The sequence below is a fragment of the Saprolegnia parasitica genome (assembly GCF_000151545.1).
Source record: "Saprolegnia parasitica CBS 223.65 unplaced genomic scaffold supercont2.7, whole genome shotgun sequence".
In the NCBI taxonomy this organism is placed as follows: domain Eukaryota; phylum Oomycota; class Saprolegniomycetes; order Saprolegniales; family Saprolegniaceae; genus Saprolegnia; species Saprolegnia parasitica.
This window is the reverse complement of record NW_012156401.1, coordinates 3,137-17,900: the sequence shown is the minus strand read 5'-3', so window position 1 is coordinate 17,900 and position 14,764 is coordinate 3,137. Positions and strand designations below refer to the sequence as shown.

Sequence of the window (14,764 nt, the reverse complement as noted above, 5' to 3'; positions counted from 1 at the left end):
CGTATAGAACCAGCTCGTACCAACGCAAAACTAATCAATACTAGTAGTCCCAACTCTTGCTAAAAGGTCGACCGCTGTCAGTGGCGTGGCGACGGCACCCGGCACCGAAACGCTCTTGCTGAGCCAGGAGAGTGTGCTTGCGCCAGCGTTGGAACGACAACCTACGTGGATAGTAGAGATTGTGGAGCTTGAGGTGGACGGAAAAGAAGAAATCAAAGAACGAGGTTCTTGGATAACAGTGCTGCACGAGGGCATGGAAAGACTGCTGGACTGCTGGATCACTTGCACGTTCCTAATCACACGCTTTCCGCGTGGAGACGCAATGGATTCGAGGGCAGCTTGATTTGTCCTGTGCACCAGATATGTGATGACGTACAAGACCGCATTCTGGACCGATTCGAATGCCCTTATCCGCAGTCGCCTTGTTGCAACCCGTCGCGCGGCTGCGGTCGAGATACTCATGGCACGTGCAAGCATGGTCTTCTTGAGTCAGAAGCCATCATCCCTGGCCCAGTGGTGACATCTACTGCATGCGATGCTACCGGAACGCCGTCGACGCCATCCATTTCTGCTTGAAGAGGGGGTCGGAAAGTCACGCCATCTCTTCTTCGACGCGTTCTGCGCGGGCAGAGGTTGCCTACGTGCCCTCCTGCCCTGCGTCATGGATGCGGTGACGCCCATCGAGAACCTTGCATTCCTCGTTGAGACGTTCGCTGGCATAGTAAACTCCATATCCAAGTCCAACCTACAAATGCACGGAGCGGTGGGACGAAGAGAGGCCTCCACTGTCGAACGTGGTAGCGTAGCATCACAGCGCGCTACAAGCTAATGTCAACCAATACCAACGAGCTAGTATTTCTACTAAAAGTGACTACGTATCCGAGCATCTGCGTTGGGTGAGCGGTGGCAACACACAAACCATTTGTCTTTGCAGGTCGAATAAGTTGAGAGAGTTTTAGATATCTAGTCTATCGGGATTAGGGTTGTACGACGGTCTCTTCGAGCAGCGCCAAGTTGCGTGCAAGGCCGCTCACGCCACTCACAAGACTGTTGAGAAGAAGGAGCTCTTCCAGTGCCAGCCCCTTGTACCTGTCGTCCAGCAGCAGCCACGATGCGTACGACCGGCGCATGGCGTCGGCGGCGTGCAACAGCGAGAACGTCTCAACGTCCAAAATGTCGTGGGCGCGACAGATAACGCCGTCGTCAAAGACGTGGGGGATCCGCGTGCTCGGCGTCAAAAGTGGACTGGCGTCAACCGAGATTTCTTGCAGTCTCGTCGCCGAGGGCGGTCGACCGCTGCGTTGCGTCGGGAGGACCTCGACTTCGAGCAAAAGACCGTTCTCAAGCGCGCGCATGAACTCGTCGAGCGAGACGTGGCCCGACTTGTCTTGGTTGACGATCTCCATAAAGTCGGCCACGTAGTCGTCGATTGCATCCATCGGCAAGACCCCCGACTGCTCAAACACGTGCAGAAGCAGCGCCTTGACGTCGCTGGCGTCGACAAAGCCGCTGCACTGCTTGTCCGCGATCTGGAACGCCTCCTTCATCTGCACAAAGAGGGCCGTCTGGTCGGCGTCGGCAAACTGGAATTGCGCGCCAAAGAGAGTGTGGAGCGTCTCGAACGTCTCGTGGATCGAGGGCACGAGCTCGAGCGTCGAGAAATTGTACGACGCGATGGACGCGTGCCGGCGCTGGAACCACTCGACGAGCTGGAACAGAATCGTCGTGTTGGTCAGAAGGCGCTGGCAGCCGTCGACGATCGCCGTGTATTTTGGTTGGGAGAAGGCCGGACGCCACAGACGCGGCTCAAAGAGCGCTTCCTTGAGCAAGATGCGCTGGTCGTTGAGACGCGTCGTCTGCAGCGCCGCCTTGACCGCCGCCAAGTGCGCACTGTCGATGGTGCCGTCGCACATGAGGGTGTGCTCCACAAGCGCGGTAAACGCGCCTTGGCAGAGCGTGAGGTGCGTCCGGACGTTGCGACGGAGCAGCTTGTAGGCGCTCTCGGGCCAAAAAGCAGCTCGATGCCGACGATGAGGAGGACACCGAGCGTCATTTGCACGACGTTGGCATAGGACGACAAGGACCCTGGAGCGGGGCAAATGTCGTCCGGTAGCAAAATGCCGGCGGCAATAAAGGCCGAGACAAGCCCCGCGTACGAGTCGAGACCGCCTTTCCATTTCACATACATGGACGCCGTCGTCCATACAAAGAAGAAGAGGTTCCGAAGGAGCAGCATCACCGCCGTGTGCTCGCCGCTGTAGGTGCAGACGAAGAAGAGCGCGATTGAGGGCACGATGACGCCGGCGACGACGCCGACCGCTCGAAACAGCGAGATACCAAACGAGCCGCCTAGTCCGTTATGAGTTGCAATGACAATATTGTCGTCGATGACAATATATACCAATCTGGTTGCCCATGACGTAGGCAATTGTCGTCGGCGCCGTGGACGAGAAGCCAAAAACGTACACGGCGAGAAGACTGGAGAGAAGAAGCGCGAGCCAGACTTTGAACGCAATCTGGAACCGCGTCGGCGTCAGCTTGCGCGGATCCACAAACGACCAGAACGACCGCTTGAGAAAGTTGAGAATGCGCGACGGCTACGACACTCCATAAGTCGTGACGGCTTGGGGTATCGAAGTGCGTACCGTGTGGTGGGTTTCGTTGCGGACCTTGGCGGGAAACTCGGCCATCGTCGCGCAGAGCGACTGGAGGCCAAAGAGGAAGAGGTTGAGCGGGATATTGCCTTCAACGTCGGACGGCGTCGGGTGCATCGTGAGGAAGAGCTTGGTCTGCGTCGCTTGGAAGCGTATCAAGAGTGCCTCCATCTCGGCCTGCAGCGTACGCAGCTGGGTCAACTGCAGGTCTACGGCGACTCATTAGCACCACCGGAGGCACCTCGCGCTCCTACCTGTATGGTTGGCGTGGACTTCGAGCGAAATCTCGCGGAGGAGAGCGATCGCGCGGACTTGAACGCCGCAAACATCTTGCTGGAGCGCCGCCATGAACGACGTGTGGAGACGGTCGTAGTGCTCGAGCTGCAGCGCTTGGTTCATCGCACGAAGCGTGTCGAGGAGCGACGCGTAGAGGTCAATGTACGGCTTGGTGATCGCTTTTGGAAGCCAAGGAGCGGCGCGAGACCCAGAATCTGTTCCCACCAAGCGTCGTTGAGGAGACCCGTCATTGCGTCTTTCTGGAGCGCCGCGAGCTCGAATTTGCGCTTGATTTTGGTGCGCAAAAAGTGCATGTGCTCGACGTTCTTCTTCTTGAAGCAGTAGGCGTCGACGACAAGGTGCAGGAGGTCGTGGATCGTGTCGGCCGCCGACAAGGTCTGTGCCTGGAGCTTTCGAATCGCACTAAAACAAAATATGAGTGCGGCTCCTGGAGATCGCAGTCGGTACAAGATGGGGTAGGGCACCCAGACGACGAGAAACGAGAGGAACGCGCCGATGAGCCCGAGCCACATGTAGATAAATAGGTTCTTGACGATCATCGGGCTCGCGTAGAGACCGTGGGCCGCGTCCTTGAGCTGGGACGGGTCGCTGTAGTCGTTGGGGCTCACGACCGTCAAGGCAAAAATGAGGTTGTTGACCATCGAAAACTTCTTCGTCCCGGCTTCCTACACAACACGATGACGAACTTGTACATTGGACGTTGACGTACAAAGGGCAGGAGGAGAATAAACGCGTTGAAGGCCATCATGAACGGCAGCACGGTCACGACGTCGCCGTTGTTGACATAGTACGGTGTGCCGCTGAACGACGTGGTGATTCGGAGGAGCGTGCCGTCTAGCACGGCAGCTTGCACTAGAGAGAATGGATCGTATCGTATCGTATGGAATAAGAATGCACCTTCGGCGTCGCTGTAAAAGAGCCGTGGCTGGAAGCAGTGAAAGAGCACCGCGTTAAAGGCGAACGCGAGGAAAACGCCGAGCTTTTGCTGGAAGACTTCGCGCAAGGTCGCGCCAATGTTGCGGCCCGCGGCAAAGACACAGGCGACCGCGATGAAGTTGATGCCGCCGAGGATGTACCACTCGGGGAAACAAACCCAGATATTCGGGCGCGCCGGCGTGTGCTCGCCCGCGGCCTTGGTGACAAAAGCAGATGCGATGAGGACGCCGAGGCCCGTGCGCATGGCGAGACCCAAGTTGGCCTTAAACTCGGCTAGCATGCGCAGGTTAGCTCCTATGCCAATTCGGTGGACGAGCGAGCGTACTGCGGGACTGGGCCTCGGTGTCCATGGGCCGCGCCTTGCCCATGTTGATGCGCAATCGCCCGATGGCCTCGCGCTGCGACTTGCTCAGCTGGCGCGACAGCGTCGGCCGCCGGTGCAAGCTCGGCGCGTCCTCGTCTTGTCGGCAGCTTCCGGCGTCTGCTGCCATCGGCGCGATGAGAAATGGCGCCGGCGGATGGCCGCGCCGCGGCTTCGCCCAATCAGATGGCCGCATGTCGTCTCGCAATCGTTCCGGGGCAGTTCCAACCTGTGCATACGATAAAATATTGGGATATTTCCCTCGCCCTCGTGGATAATATTGAATATAACGATGTCCCCATGCGCCACGTCATTGGACCGATCGCCGTCGGTTTCTCGGGTGGGGCACAGAATGGCTTGTGGCTGTGTCTGCTCACAACAGAGTTTCATGTACTACACAAGAGGCTGTAGAAGGTTGGAGCTACCTACTCACCCTGGGATACTATTCATACTGTAAGCGTCGTGGCTATCTGTGTGTTTGCGTATGTTGTGGTCAGCCACACAATCAATGTCGGTTTCGGTCCCTTCTGAAATCATCAAACCGAAGCTTGGAAAGTCGCCACGGCTTTCATCTCGTCAGCATGGGCTCTTGGCCCGGACCATCGAGCAAGAATCCTTCGATGTCGTGGCTCTCTGCGACACCACAGGTTGTCTCTACGCTCTGCGCCTTTCTCAGGTGCCCCCCCCACCCAGTCACCGTTTTTAGGTACCCTGCAATAAAATATTGACTTGATTACATTGCATTATACAGGGACTGTGGGTACCCCTAGAATAGATAATCTGGGCGGGGCCCCACTATGACGTGGCATTGCAGTTTGCCGTTGATGTAGCAGCACACGATTCGTTCGGAAATTGCGGATCAAGTGGGCTTTAGTTGTCGCTTTGTCCGTCGACAAGTGTACGATGAGCACCGCAAACGCCCAATCAAAGAGAGCAGCGCGGTCCAGCAGCCTCACATCGCCAAACATCGGTGTCGTCTCGGCGCCCCGATGCAGGAGCGCGGCGGCCCGAGCTTGGAGCTCGTCGCTGGCGTCCGAGAGGTCGGTGACCAGTCGAAGCATCTCGGCCTTGACGACTAAGAGGTTGAACTTGGGCCTGAGCCCGGACACAAGGCGAGTCGGTAAGTCTTGGTGAGGAAGGTGAGGTTCTCGATTGGCGTTGGTGCATCCATGGTGTAGCGCAGAAGAGCTTGGAGCACCGTTGGGTGCAGCCATAACCCAAGCAAACTTGTGAGGAAAGCGCGAGGAGTCCCGACCCCCGCTTGGGGAAGAAATTGGATGGTTTCGGGTGTTGGTTGTGATGTCGTAAGCAGCCTGTAAAACGGCATCGTTGCGGAGCTCGGGCTGAATCTCCCAGAGACGCGTGACGAGATCAAACTTGCCGCGGATTACCCCAAACCGGATGCCATCGAGAGTCGCGCCTTCGGTTCGATGGACCATAAGAAACTCGACGATGGCCCACTCGTCGTTGTGCACGGCTTCGTCGAGAGCTTTTGGCGATGGTTCTGCGCCGTGTTCGTGGAGGTAGACGACGACGTCCATATCGCCTCGCTTGCATGCGCTGATCATCCAGGTAGCTCCGAGCACGGCGCCGCGCTCGATGAAAAAGGCAGCGATTTCCAGAACGCCCGACGATCGCTATCTTGTGATGATCGAAAAGTCCCCGCGGTTTTCTGCAGCGTTTGTCCGATCGAGAGCAAGTGCATCGTGATGAGCCCGAGGTCGGACACGGGGGGTAGTTCCAGGCTGCGCGATTCCCGAGACAAAGTCAACGAAGTGGTTGAAGATGAGCTATGCGATCTCAGCGTGCGCTAGGACCATGCTGCAGAAGGTTGTCATGGAATAGTGGGAATTGGGATTGTGGCAATCGTCAATGAGATACATCTTGATTGGGTTGCGAGTGATAGAATGTGTCGATTGTGGTCCCGATTGACAAGTGCCACAGTTGTAGAGCAACGTCGGAAGCGTCTTCGTCGTGCACCATCGCGCGGCTCGGGCGCGCATACTGGGCAGAAGATACCACGACAGCGTAGAATACTTTTGGACGTGGAGCGTCGTCTCTTCTGTCTCTTAGACCTTCATGAGGAAAGACCAGAGCACGTTTGGAGCGTGTTGCTTCAATTGAGCTGCACCACATGGCTGCACATTACATAACGCGTCGTCGTACAGTGTACTACACGTTGCTGCCAATTGGGCTACTCGTTAATCCCTCAACACCCGAAGCTAGCACTGGAACAGGCGCCTCCATGCCCGACAGAATACATCCGTGAGCTCTTTTGACCTTTGTCTACCTTTCAGCCCGCGTTGCAGCTCGAATCAAGCAGTGAATGGTCCATGTGATTGCGAATCAAAGACATATCACTGACACCCAATGACATCACGTTACCTTGCGGGACGTCGTCAATTTTGAATTTGCCACCAGCAACGCAGATGCAGCTCAAGAACACCGTTGGTATCGTCACGGGCGCCGCTCAAGGCCTTGGCCTCGCCTTCTCCAAGTCGATCCTCGAGGGTGGCGGCCGCGTCTTCCTCACCGACATCAACCACACGGTGCTCGTCGATGCGGCGCGGGCGCTCCAGGCCCGCCACTCGGTCGCACGCGTGGGCTACGCCGTGCAGGACGTCACGGACGACGCGTCGTTTGATGCGATATTTGACGCCGCCAACAAGCATTTTGACGCGGACCTTGTCAACCTCCTCGTCAACAACGCCGGCGTGAGCTGCAAGTACCACGAGTTCTACAGCGAAAGCACTGCCTGGCGCAAGACGATCGAGGTCAACCTCATCTCCGTCATGCGCGGGACGCAGGTAGAGAGATTGTTGTGTCGCATCACCTCGCCTGCAAACACGATGTGTAGGTCGCGCTGCACCGCCTCGCCAAGCCCGGCGTCATCGTCAACGTCGCCAGCGCCGCCGCGTTCCAGCCGACGCCGCCGATCCCCGAGTACGGCGTCACGAAGGGTGCCGTCGTCAACTTTACGCAGGCGATCGCGCACCAAGCCAAGGACATTCGCGTCACGGCGTTCTGCCCCGCGTTTGTCGACACGCCGATGGGCCAAGTCGCGCTCAAGGGCTCGCCGCAGGTCGTCGAGGCCTTTGGCGGTCTCCTCACGCCCGAATATACGGCCGAGATCTTCAAGACGTCGTTGCTTGACGAGACGAACGCTGGCAAAGCGCTCCTCGTGACCCCGCGCCATGTGGGCTACCACGGCGACAAGCCTTAGCTAGTATGATCTATCAGTAATACTTTTGTGCAGTGTTTCTGGACAGTCTTGCCCAGCTGGAGCGAGCGTCCTGCGGTCGATCTTCGAGCGACGCGGGCTCGTCACCTCGTTGAAGTTGGACGATTGCATCATCATCTGGGTTGCTTTTTTCACATGTCAATTTTCACGTGTAAAATGCAGAAATCATTTCGACCGGCGAAGAAGATGCAACATGAGCACGTTGTCGGCATCGTCACTGGCGCCGCTCAAGGCCTTGGCCTCGCCTTCTCCAAGTCGATCCTCGAGGGTGGCGGCCGCGTCTTCCTCACCGACATCAACCACACGGTGCTCGTCGATGCGGCGCGGGCGCTCACGGCCCAGTTCTCAGCGGCGCGCGTGGGCTACGCCATGCAGGACGTCACGGACGACACGTCGTTTGATGCGATCTTTGACGCTGCCAACAAGCACTTTGGCGACCATCGCGTTAACCTGCTCGTGAACAACGCAGGTCTCAACGGCAAGTACTTTGACTTCTACGACGACAGCGCCGCGTGGCGCAAGCTCGTCGACGTCAACCTCATCGCGGTCATGCGCGGCACCCAGGTGCCTGCCTCTCTTTGCGTCGCTCTCTGTTGCCTGCATCATCGCTATCTCTCTTTAGGTGGCGCTGCGTCGCCTCGCCAAGCCCGGCGTCATTGTCAACGTTGCCAGCGCCGCTGCGTTCAAGCCCACGCACGTCGTCCCCGAATACGGCACGACCAAGTGTGCCGTCGTTCACTTCACGCGCGCGGTTGCCAAGCACGCAAGCGACGTTCGCCTCGTCTCGCTCTGCCCCGCCTTTGTCGATACGCCCATGGTGCAAGTCGTTTTGCAGAACTCCGCGCGGATGATCGAGGCCTTTGGCGGCCTCATGACCACCGAGTACGCAGCCGACGCCTTCAAGAAAGTCCTTCTCGACGAGACGAACGCGGGCAAAGCGATGTTGGTGACAACGCAGCACGTCGGGTACCATCCCGCCAAGCTTTAAGTTCTAATTCATCCAAAAACCAAGAAGAGTACTAGTACTTGATGAGGTGTGTGGTTGCGTACAGTGTGCATATTGTACCGGTAAGCAGAACTCGTAGCTGAAAAGGCTTGGGCTTGGTCAACGGGGCTTGGTCATTGTTGTTGGAGCTGCCTGTCTGGGTCGGATTCGTTGGCGGCGCCGATTTCAATACATGATTAGGACCGGCACCTGGCCGTGCAATTCACTAGGATAAGTACACTGCACCTTTACGTGTCCTAAAAGCATTTCTTCCAATCGAAGTGGCATTGAGAGAATCGCGCCGAACAAGCGCTCGCCATGCAGTGTGGTACATAACATCTTTCTTGTGGCGTGTTCTCGAGATGCGCGCAGGTTGAACCCCATTGATCCATGGTTTGGATCACGGATTAGGTACTGTATAGGCGAATTGACTTAATCACATTGTGTTTTTAACGTGAAAAACACACGGCGTGAATAATCCAAACTTCAAGTCGAGCCGCAGAATCCAACATGAACGACGTGACGGCGATCATCACGGGTGCGGGGCAGGGCCTTGGCCTCGCCTTTGCGACAGCGCTCCTCGCCCAAGGCGCGCGCGTGCTCATGACAGACATCAACGGCGACGCCTGCGCTGCGAGCTGCCGTGCGCTCGAGGGCAAGCACCCGGGACGCGTCGCCTCAATGCGTCAAGACGTGTGCGAAGAGGACTCGTTCGCCGCGGCCTTTGACGAAGCCGAGCGCCGCTTCGGACCCGTGAACGTCCTCGTCAACAACGCTGGCATTGCGGTTCCGATGAACTCGTTCTACGAGGACGCAGGCGCTGCGGGCTGGAAGAAGCTCATGGAGATCAACGTCGTTGCCGTCATGCGGGGCACACAGGTACTGCGCTGCTGCTGCGGCATCCTTTCCTATGAAGCGCTATGCCTAGGTTGCGCTGCGTCGGCTCGCGGCCAAGCCGGCGATGGCGCCTATTGTCGTCAACATCTCGAGCGTCTCGGCCATTTGGCCTGTCGTCGAGGCACCCGAGTACTCGACGTCCAAGGCGGCGGTGGTCGCGTTCTCGACGGCCGTCGGCAAGCACGTCAAGGCGACCGGCGTCCGCGTCGTCTCGATCTGCCCGTCGTTTGCCGACACCGCGATGGGTCGCGCGGCCGAAGAGTCCAAGCCGGGCATGACAAAGGTCTTCGGCGACCTTATGACGCCCGAGTTCGTTGCGCAAGGCGTCGTGCAGCTCATTACGGACGTCGACAACTCGGGTGGCGTCATGATCATCACGAACCGCGGCTTCAAGTACCGCGGTGGCGGCGCCCCCAAGTCCAAGATTTAAAGATCTAAGACCGACGCCTCTTAAGCTGCTGAGATGGCGCAACTCCTTCATAACAGCGTTTAGCAGTACGTGGCAGCCGTCGCACGCTTGAACTCTGCGAGTTCCGAATCGCATTGCACGGAAGAAGACTCCAGTACACATTAGCTCGACGCAGAGAGTCCGAGAAGTGTGTCCGAGCGGTATCTAGATACATGCGACATGTCCGTTGCAGTCCACACACTCGTCGCAGGAAGGACCGCCCTCAGCGCCCCGCAACTGGTGGCATTGCACAAGGAAACCTACTTTCATCCCTACGATAGTGCCCCGAAACACACATCTCAATGCGGTCTGCAGCTCCTGCCTTCCATCGTCACAGTCTCGAAGAAGCCAACAATCTAGGATATCAAAAGATCCAGATATATTTTCATCAACTTCAACCACCATTCCATTCGACAACGCAGCCAGCCACCGTTCCCAGTAAAGAGGATGGCCACGTACAAGGTCCTACCGACGACAACTGCCCCGCCGCCCAAGGCCCACCGCGGCAACGCCGACCGCTTTCACTCGTTCGCGTTCGGCTACGTCCACGCTATTCTGCTGTGCCTCCAAGTGCCTGTCTACAACACGTACTTGCGCATGGAGGGCTACCAAACAACGGCCTACGCGACGCTCATCACGCTGCCGATGCTCCTTTCGCCCACGTCCCACACGCCACAGCACGTGCTACTTGGCTGGTCTCTCTCGGCCGTTTGCCTCGGGCTCATGGTCGTTGAGCCATTTCCAGCACCGTACTGCGACGTCCGCTTCGTGCTCTGTCCGCGCGGTCTTACGCAAGCAGCGGACGAGCGCTGGCCGCACTACAACAGCGATGCACCAGCGAGTGCGGCCGTCTACGTTCTCTTGTCGGCGCTCGTCGTGCTCGGTGCCGTAATTGGCAGCGCGCCGCGGCCTACCTGCGTCTACCGACACCTTGGCGCTGTCGTGGCCTATGGGCACTCTGCGCTCGCACTCAACGGCCCGGCCTTTGGCGGCTCGTTTGCGTTGTCGATGGCACCCAACGCAGCGTACCTGCTGTGTCTTGGGCCCGCGCTGGCGGCGATTGCGACAGCTGGCGCCACAACGCCGCGGGAAGCAACATCGAGTACCTGGGATCTTCTCCAGCGACGTAGCGTGTGGCAACTCTGCGTCTTTGAGTTCGTCTTTGGCGCAAGCAGCCGCTTCGAGTCGACCGCACTCGCACCCATCGCAGTGGCCTGGGCGCACGTCGAGCCGCTCAGTGACGCCCTTGCTCGGCTCGTGGCCACGGTACTAGCGATGTGCATTGCGCACTTGCTCGGAGCGCACGCACGCATCAGTGACTGGCGGCGAATCCTGGTCGGTGGATCGATCGTCGCCGTGCTGCTGGACGCGACCACGGTCTTTCGCACGATCTGGCATGGTCGCCGTGACCAGTGGGCGTTTGCCGGCGCGCGCTTGGCGTCGGCGGTTCCAATCGGCCTCGAGCTGGCCGTGACGCAGTGGGTCTCATCCGACGATACCACGAGCGTCTTGCTCTCGAGCGCGTCGATCGTCGGCTCGGCAGCTGCATCGTCGCTGGCGCGCATTCTGGACACTCATATTTTTGCGCCAAGTCAGCTCGCTGTGGGCCGCGACGACGCGATCGTGCGTCGGAACGTCTCGCTCAGCTTTGCAGCGTCGTACGCGATCCGACTCTTTGGGTTGTTGAGTCTTGGACTGCTTCCGGCCAACGCGAACGCCCTCCGGTCGCTGCAAGCCCTCGATAGCCTCGATGGAACGAGCAAACGACCGGCGGTCATGCTTGCTTGTGGGCTAGCCTTTGTCGCGATCGTCTCGGCCACACACAGCGGCTTGGCCATACTCCCAGCAACAGCCTCGTAGCGCTGGCGGTCCTGGCGCCCAAGTTGCCGGTTCTTGCTACAGCTAAGGCTTGTAACATTAGTGAGTTTGACGTGGCAATGCATACTGTGGTCGTTGTTGGGATCACACCGGTAACATGGAGCTCTGATGCATGGAGCGGTGGCAGCTTGAATATGCTTCAACCAACTCATTGCTCGTCGGTCAATCTTGATTTGATTGGCCGCATTTCAAAATCATTTTGACCAATGAATGGAGAGAACGCCTTGGCAGCACCCACCGCCGCCGCTCGACCAGCTCGACGCCACCTCGTGCCTCCCAAACTGAAATCGCTCAAGCTTTGCAAGACAATAAAGTACACTTTGGCGAGTCCGAAACACCGCGTCGCGTCATCGTGGGCTGCGTACAAGCGTCAAATTCGCCACAAAATACAATAGACGACTCTGTGCACACTGTCAGCATGTCTGCGCCATCGACACGCATCTATCCGAGGCAATGGATCGTACGGTATTACTCGTACGCTGCGTTAATAAAAGTTTTCGTCGTCGAGGAGAATGTCGTTGCCGACGGCCATGTCGTCGTCGTCGACCACGTCGCCCGCGTCATTCTCGAGCGCGTCGACGTCGGTCGCGAGCTTTTCGGGGAGCGTGTCGGCGAGCATCATGGCGCTCTTCATGGACGACTGCAAGAGAAAGTAGCAGAGCAGCGGCAGCGAGTGACACGCCGACGCGATCTGCGCGGCCGCCGCGTTGAGCGCCGGGTGGTTGCGCAGCCGCACGTGCATCGAGTAGTCCTCCTTCGTCTCGACCTCAATGTGGAAGCTCTCGCCCTCCAGCACGTCGCTCGTGAGCTTGAGCGTCATCGACGTCGGCGCTGCGACCTCGACTTGCATCGCGACTGCAAACCATAGATCAGCGACTCGGCACAGAGAACGCGTTGGGAGTCGTCCTACCTTTGGTCATGGCGCCATTGTCCATTTCGAGAACTTCGTTGCGGCCAAAGACATTGCGGCGCCCGAGAAAGCAGCTCGCGAGGATCGACTGGAAGAACAGGCTGTGGCCCACGACCCCAAAGATGCGCACGAGGCTGTCCGTCGACGCTTGCAGCATCTACATCCTGCCATTGAGCGCCGAAAAAGAGGGTCTTGCAGGTGCTACCGGGATGGGGAAGGCGTGGAAATGCACACCGCCCGCAATCTCCTTGGTCACGAGCGCGCAGTCGAGGACGAGCCCCATGTTCTGCGTCGCCGAGAGCACGATGTTGGTGCTGCCCTCGCGCACAAAGCGCAAGTGGGACTCGAGCGAGATCGGAAACGCGCTCTTGTCTTCCTTGGTCTTGGTGGCCGACGGCGCCTTGTTGGCGAGCTCCATGAACGCCTTCTCGCGCAACTCGTCTTGGTAACCGAGGATCGTGGCCGCGAGCCGGCGCGACTGGATGCCCGACATGATGAGCGGCGTGTCGCAGAGCACGTGCATGACCACCGAGCTCTTCCACTCGGTGAACGTGACGCAGCCCGTCCACTCGCGCCAGCCGCCGCGGTCGGCGCTCGCGTCTACGTCCTCGTCGTGCGCCCGCTTGGCGCGCTTTTGCGGCGGCTCGTCGAAGAGTGGGAAGCACTGGAGCTCGTCCTTGAACGTGATGAGGACGCCGTCGACGCCGCGCGCAATGCTCCATTTTGGCTAGCATCCACTCGTCAGAAGAAGATAGAGAGATGGAGGGTACCGAGCGCGCGCAGACTTGCTGCAGCATCGCAAACATTTCATTTTCGAGCTTGTCAAAGTTGGCTACGAGCGGTTGAGACAACGAGCATGCGACGCGACGTCGTACTCTGCGGGAACTTGACGGCGAGCTCGGCACGGTTCACGAGCCGATAGAGCTTGGTCGTAAACGGTTGGCTGTCGCCAGCCACAAGCGCCTGGAGGCTCCGAAGGAGGTCTTCGTCGCGCTCGGGAAACTGACTCGATTGCTCTACATAGATTCATTTTGCACGACGTCGGTGGTGGATGCTCGGACCTTTGATGACGGTGACGAGCGTCGTCGACTCAATCTCGCCCTACAGAGAGCATGCAGCCATCGTGCGAGAGGAAGACGGGACGTACGTCGCCGCCCGAGAGGATGATATCCAGGACAAACGTGTCGCAGTAGATCGAGATGGACGAGTCGTTCGGCTTCAAGACCTGCAACGACGGTCATTAGCGTGTACGCGATCGAACGACTCTACCTGCAGCTTGACAAGAGGACGGCTGAGCGCGGAAGCAATCTTGGAGACCTCAAACATGACCTTGTACGTCCCGACGCGGCCCTCGAGCTCAGCCTCGCGGAGCCCCACCTCGAGCTCGAGTGTGCTTAAAGACGAGGCCATGCTATATCGACACGTGAGATCGCATACGACGTCAACGCACGTACATGCTGCGCAAGGTCGCCACGTGGGCTTCGAGCCGCTTCTCGTCCTTCTTGAGCTGCACGTACTGCTGGTTGCGGTTGTACCATTCGCGGTGCTACGAGGCCGTGACACGGCGTTAAGAGCGCTGGGTACGTACGACTTTGAGGGCTTCGAGGATGTAGCGGTAGTAGAGGCCGCCCTTCCACGTCGTGCGCTCGGACGGGCCCTTGTCCCGCTGCGTCGCGACTACGCATGGCATGTAGGATGAGGCACCGCTGGATCGCCTGGGCTACGCACGGTGCTGCTGGAAGATGGTCGCCGACTCGTTGCGCAGCTGGTCCGGCAGCATCTCGTCCAAGCACGACTGCAGGTTGTTGATGACCGACCGGAGCGACGGCTTGGTCTTGTCCTCCATCGTATTTACGGTCGTGGAAATGCCAGAGTGGGAATTGTTTCTCACGTGTGTGGGAAATGCTTTCTCACGCCTGTCCAATTACCCAATCAGCGTCCACCTCGACCGGATGCCACACCACGCTGCCACGTCCAGCGTCCTGGAGCCTCTTCTATTCTGGTCCCTCTTCTGCCTTGGTCCTCCTACCAGCGTACTCTCTTGAGGCGATATCACAACGACACATGGCTCTGGAGCCAACGCCTCGGCCTTAAAAGGAATTGAGCCGATGCTGCGGTTCTTCCAGGAGACAACCGTCCTCTTCTGTCGGCGCCGAC

General features: G+C 58.5%; 6 protein-coding genes across 6 annotated transcripts; 4 read left to right on the top strand and 2 right to left on the bottom strand.

Annotated features, from left to right (window-relative positions):
• Positions 1-977: 977 nt before the first annotated feature.
• On the bottom strand, positions 978-4,317 carry SPRG_02702 (hypothetical protein; the record flags this gene model as incomplete). The annotated part of the gene is made up of 10 exons (XM_012341292.1): positions 4,213-4,317; positions 3,849-4,160; positions 3,661-3,803; positions 3,399-3,616; positions 3,139-3,353; positions 2,909-3,109; positions 2,646-2,863; positions 2,402-2,597; positions 2,030-2,349; positions 978-2,000 (listed from the first exon to the last, which is right to left on the bottom strand). Exons 1-10 carry the CDS (start codon positions 4,253-4,255, stop codon positions 978-980), a joined length of 2,889 nt encoding a protein of 962 aa, XP_012196682.1. The 5' UTR covers positions 4,256-4,317.
• Positions 4,318-6,666: 2,349 nt separating this feature from the next.
• On the top strand, positions 6,667-7,471 carry SPRG_02701 (hypothetical protein; the record flags this gene model as incomplete). The annotated part of the gene is made up of 2 exons (XM_012341291.1): positions 6,667-7,055; positions 7,106-7,471. The coding sequence occupies exons 1-2, from the start codon at positions 6,678-6,680 to the stop codon at positions 7,469-7,471; spliced, it is 744 nt and encodes a 247-aa protein (XP_012196681.1). The 5' UTR covers positions 6,667-6,677.
• Positions 7,472-7,675: 204 nt separating this feature from the next.
• Positions 7,676-8,508, top strand: SPRG_02700 (hypothetical protein; the record flags this gene model as incomplete). Its single annotated transcript, XM_012341290.1, has 2 exons — positions 7,676-8,053; positions 8,112-8,508. The coding sequence occupies 2 exons, from the start codon at positions 7,676-7,678 to the stop codon at positions 8,475-8,477; spliced, it is 744 nt and encodes a 247-aa protein (XP_012196680.1). The 3' UTR covers positions 8,478-8,508.
• Positions 8,509-8,964: 456 nt separating this feature from the next.
• SPRG_02699 (hypothetical protein) lies at positions 8,965-9,865 on the top strand. Its single transcript, XM_012341289.1, has 2 exons — positions 8,965-9,353; positions 9,403-9,865. The coding sequence occupies exons 1-2, from the start codon at positions 8,985-8,987 to the stop codon at positions 9,799-9,801; spliced, it is 768 nt and encodes a 255-aa protein (XP_012196679.1). The 5' UTR covers positions 8,965-8,984; the 3' UTR covers positions 9,802-9,865.
• A 401-nt stretch (positions 9,866-10,266) lies between these two features.
• On the top strand, positions 10,267-11,679 carry SPRG_02698 (hypothetical protein; the record flags this gene model as incomplete). Its single annotated transcript, XM_012341288.1, has 1 exon — positions 10,267-11,679. One exon carries the CDS (start codon positions 10,267-10,269, stop codon positions 11,677-11,679), a length of 1,413 nt encoding a protein of 470 aa, XP_012196678.1.
• Positions 11,680-12,141: 462 nt separating this feature from the next.
• On the bottom strand, positions 12,142-14,470 carry SPRG_02697 (hypothetical protein). Its single transcript, XM_012341287.1, has 11 exons — positions 14,336-14,470; positions 14,196-14,284; positions 14,062-14,153; positions 13,877-14,018; positions 13,755-13,832; positions 13,669-13,708; positions 13,483-13,623; positions 13,378-13,439; positions 12,813-13,334; positions 12,608-12,764; positions 12,142-12,552 (listed from the first exon to the last, which is right to left on the bottom strand). Exons 1-11 carry the CDS (start codon positions 14,451-14,453, stop codon positions 12,182-12,184), a joined length of 1,812 nt encoding a protein of 603 aa, XP_012196677.1. The 5' UTR covers positions 14,454-14,470; the 3' UTR covers positions 12,142-12,181.
• Between the last annotated feature and the right edge of the window lie 294 nt (positions 14,471-14,764).

Bases quoted from the DNA above. Each gene is read 5' to 3' on its own strand.
- SPRG_02699 (XM_012341289.1), top strand. From the start codon at position 8,985: ATGAACGACGTGACGGCGATCATCACGGGTGCGGGGCAGGGCCTTGGC. The intron at 9,354-9,402 runs GTACTGCGCTGC...CGCTATGCCTAG, and splicing joins CCGTCATGCGGGGCACACAG to GTTGCGCTGCGTCGGCTCGC.
- SPRG_02697 (XM_012341287.1), bottom strand. From the start codon at position 14,453: ATGGAGGACAAGACCAAGCCGTCGCTCCGGTCGGTCATCAACAACCTG. The intron at 14,019-14,061 runs GTACGTGCGTTG...GTGTCGATATAG, and splicing joins GTGGCGACCTTGCGCAGCAT to CATGGCCTCGTCTTTAAGCA. The intron at 12,765-12,812 runs GTAGCACCTGCA...GGCAGGATGTAG, and splicing joins TCCACGCCTTCCCCATCCCG to ATGCTGCAAGCGTCGACGGA.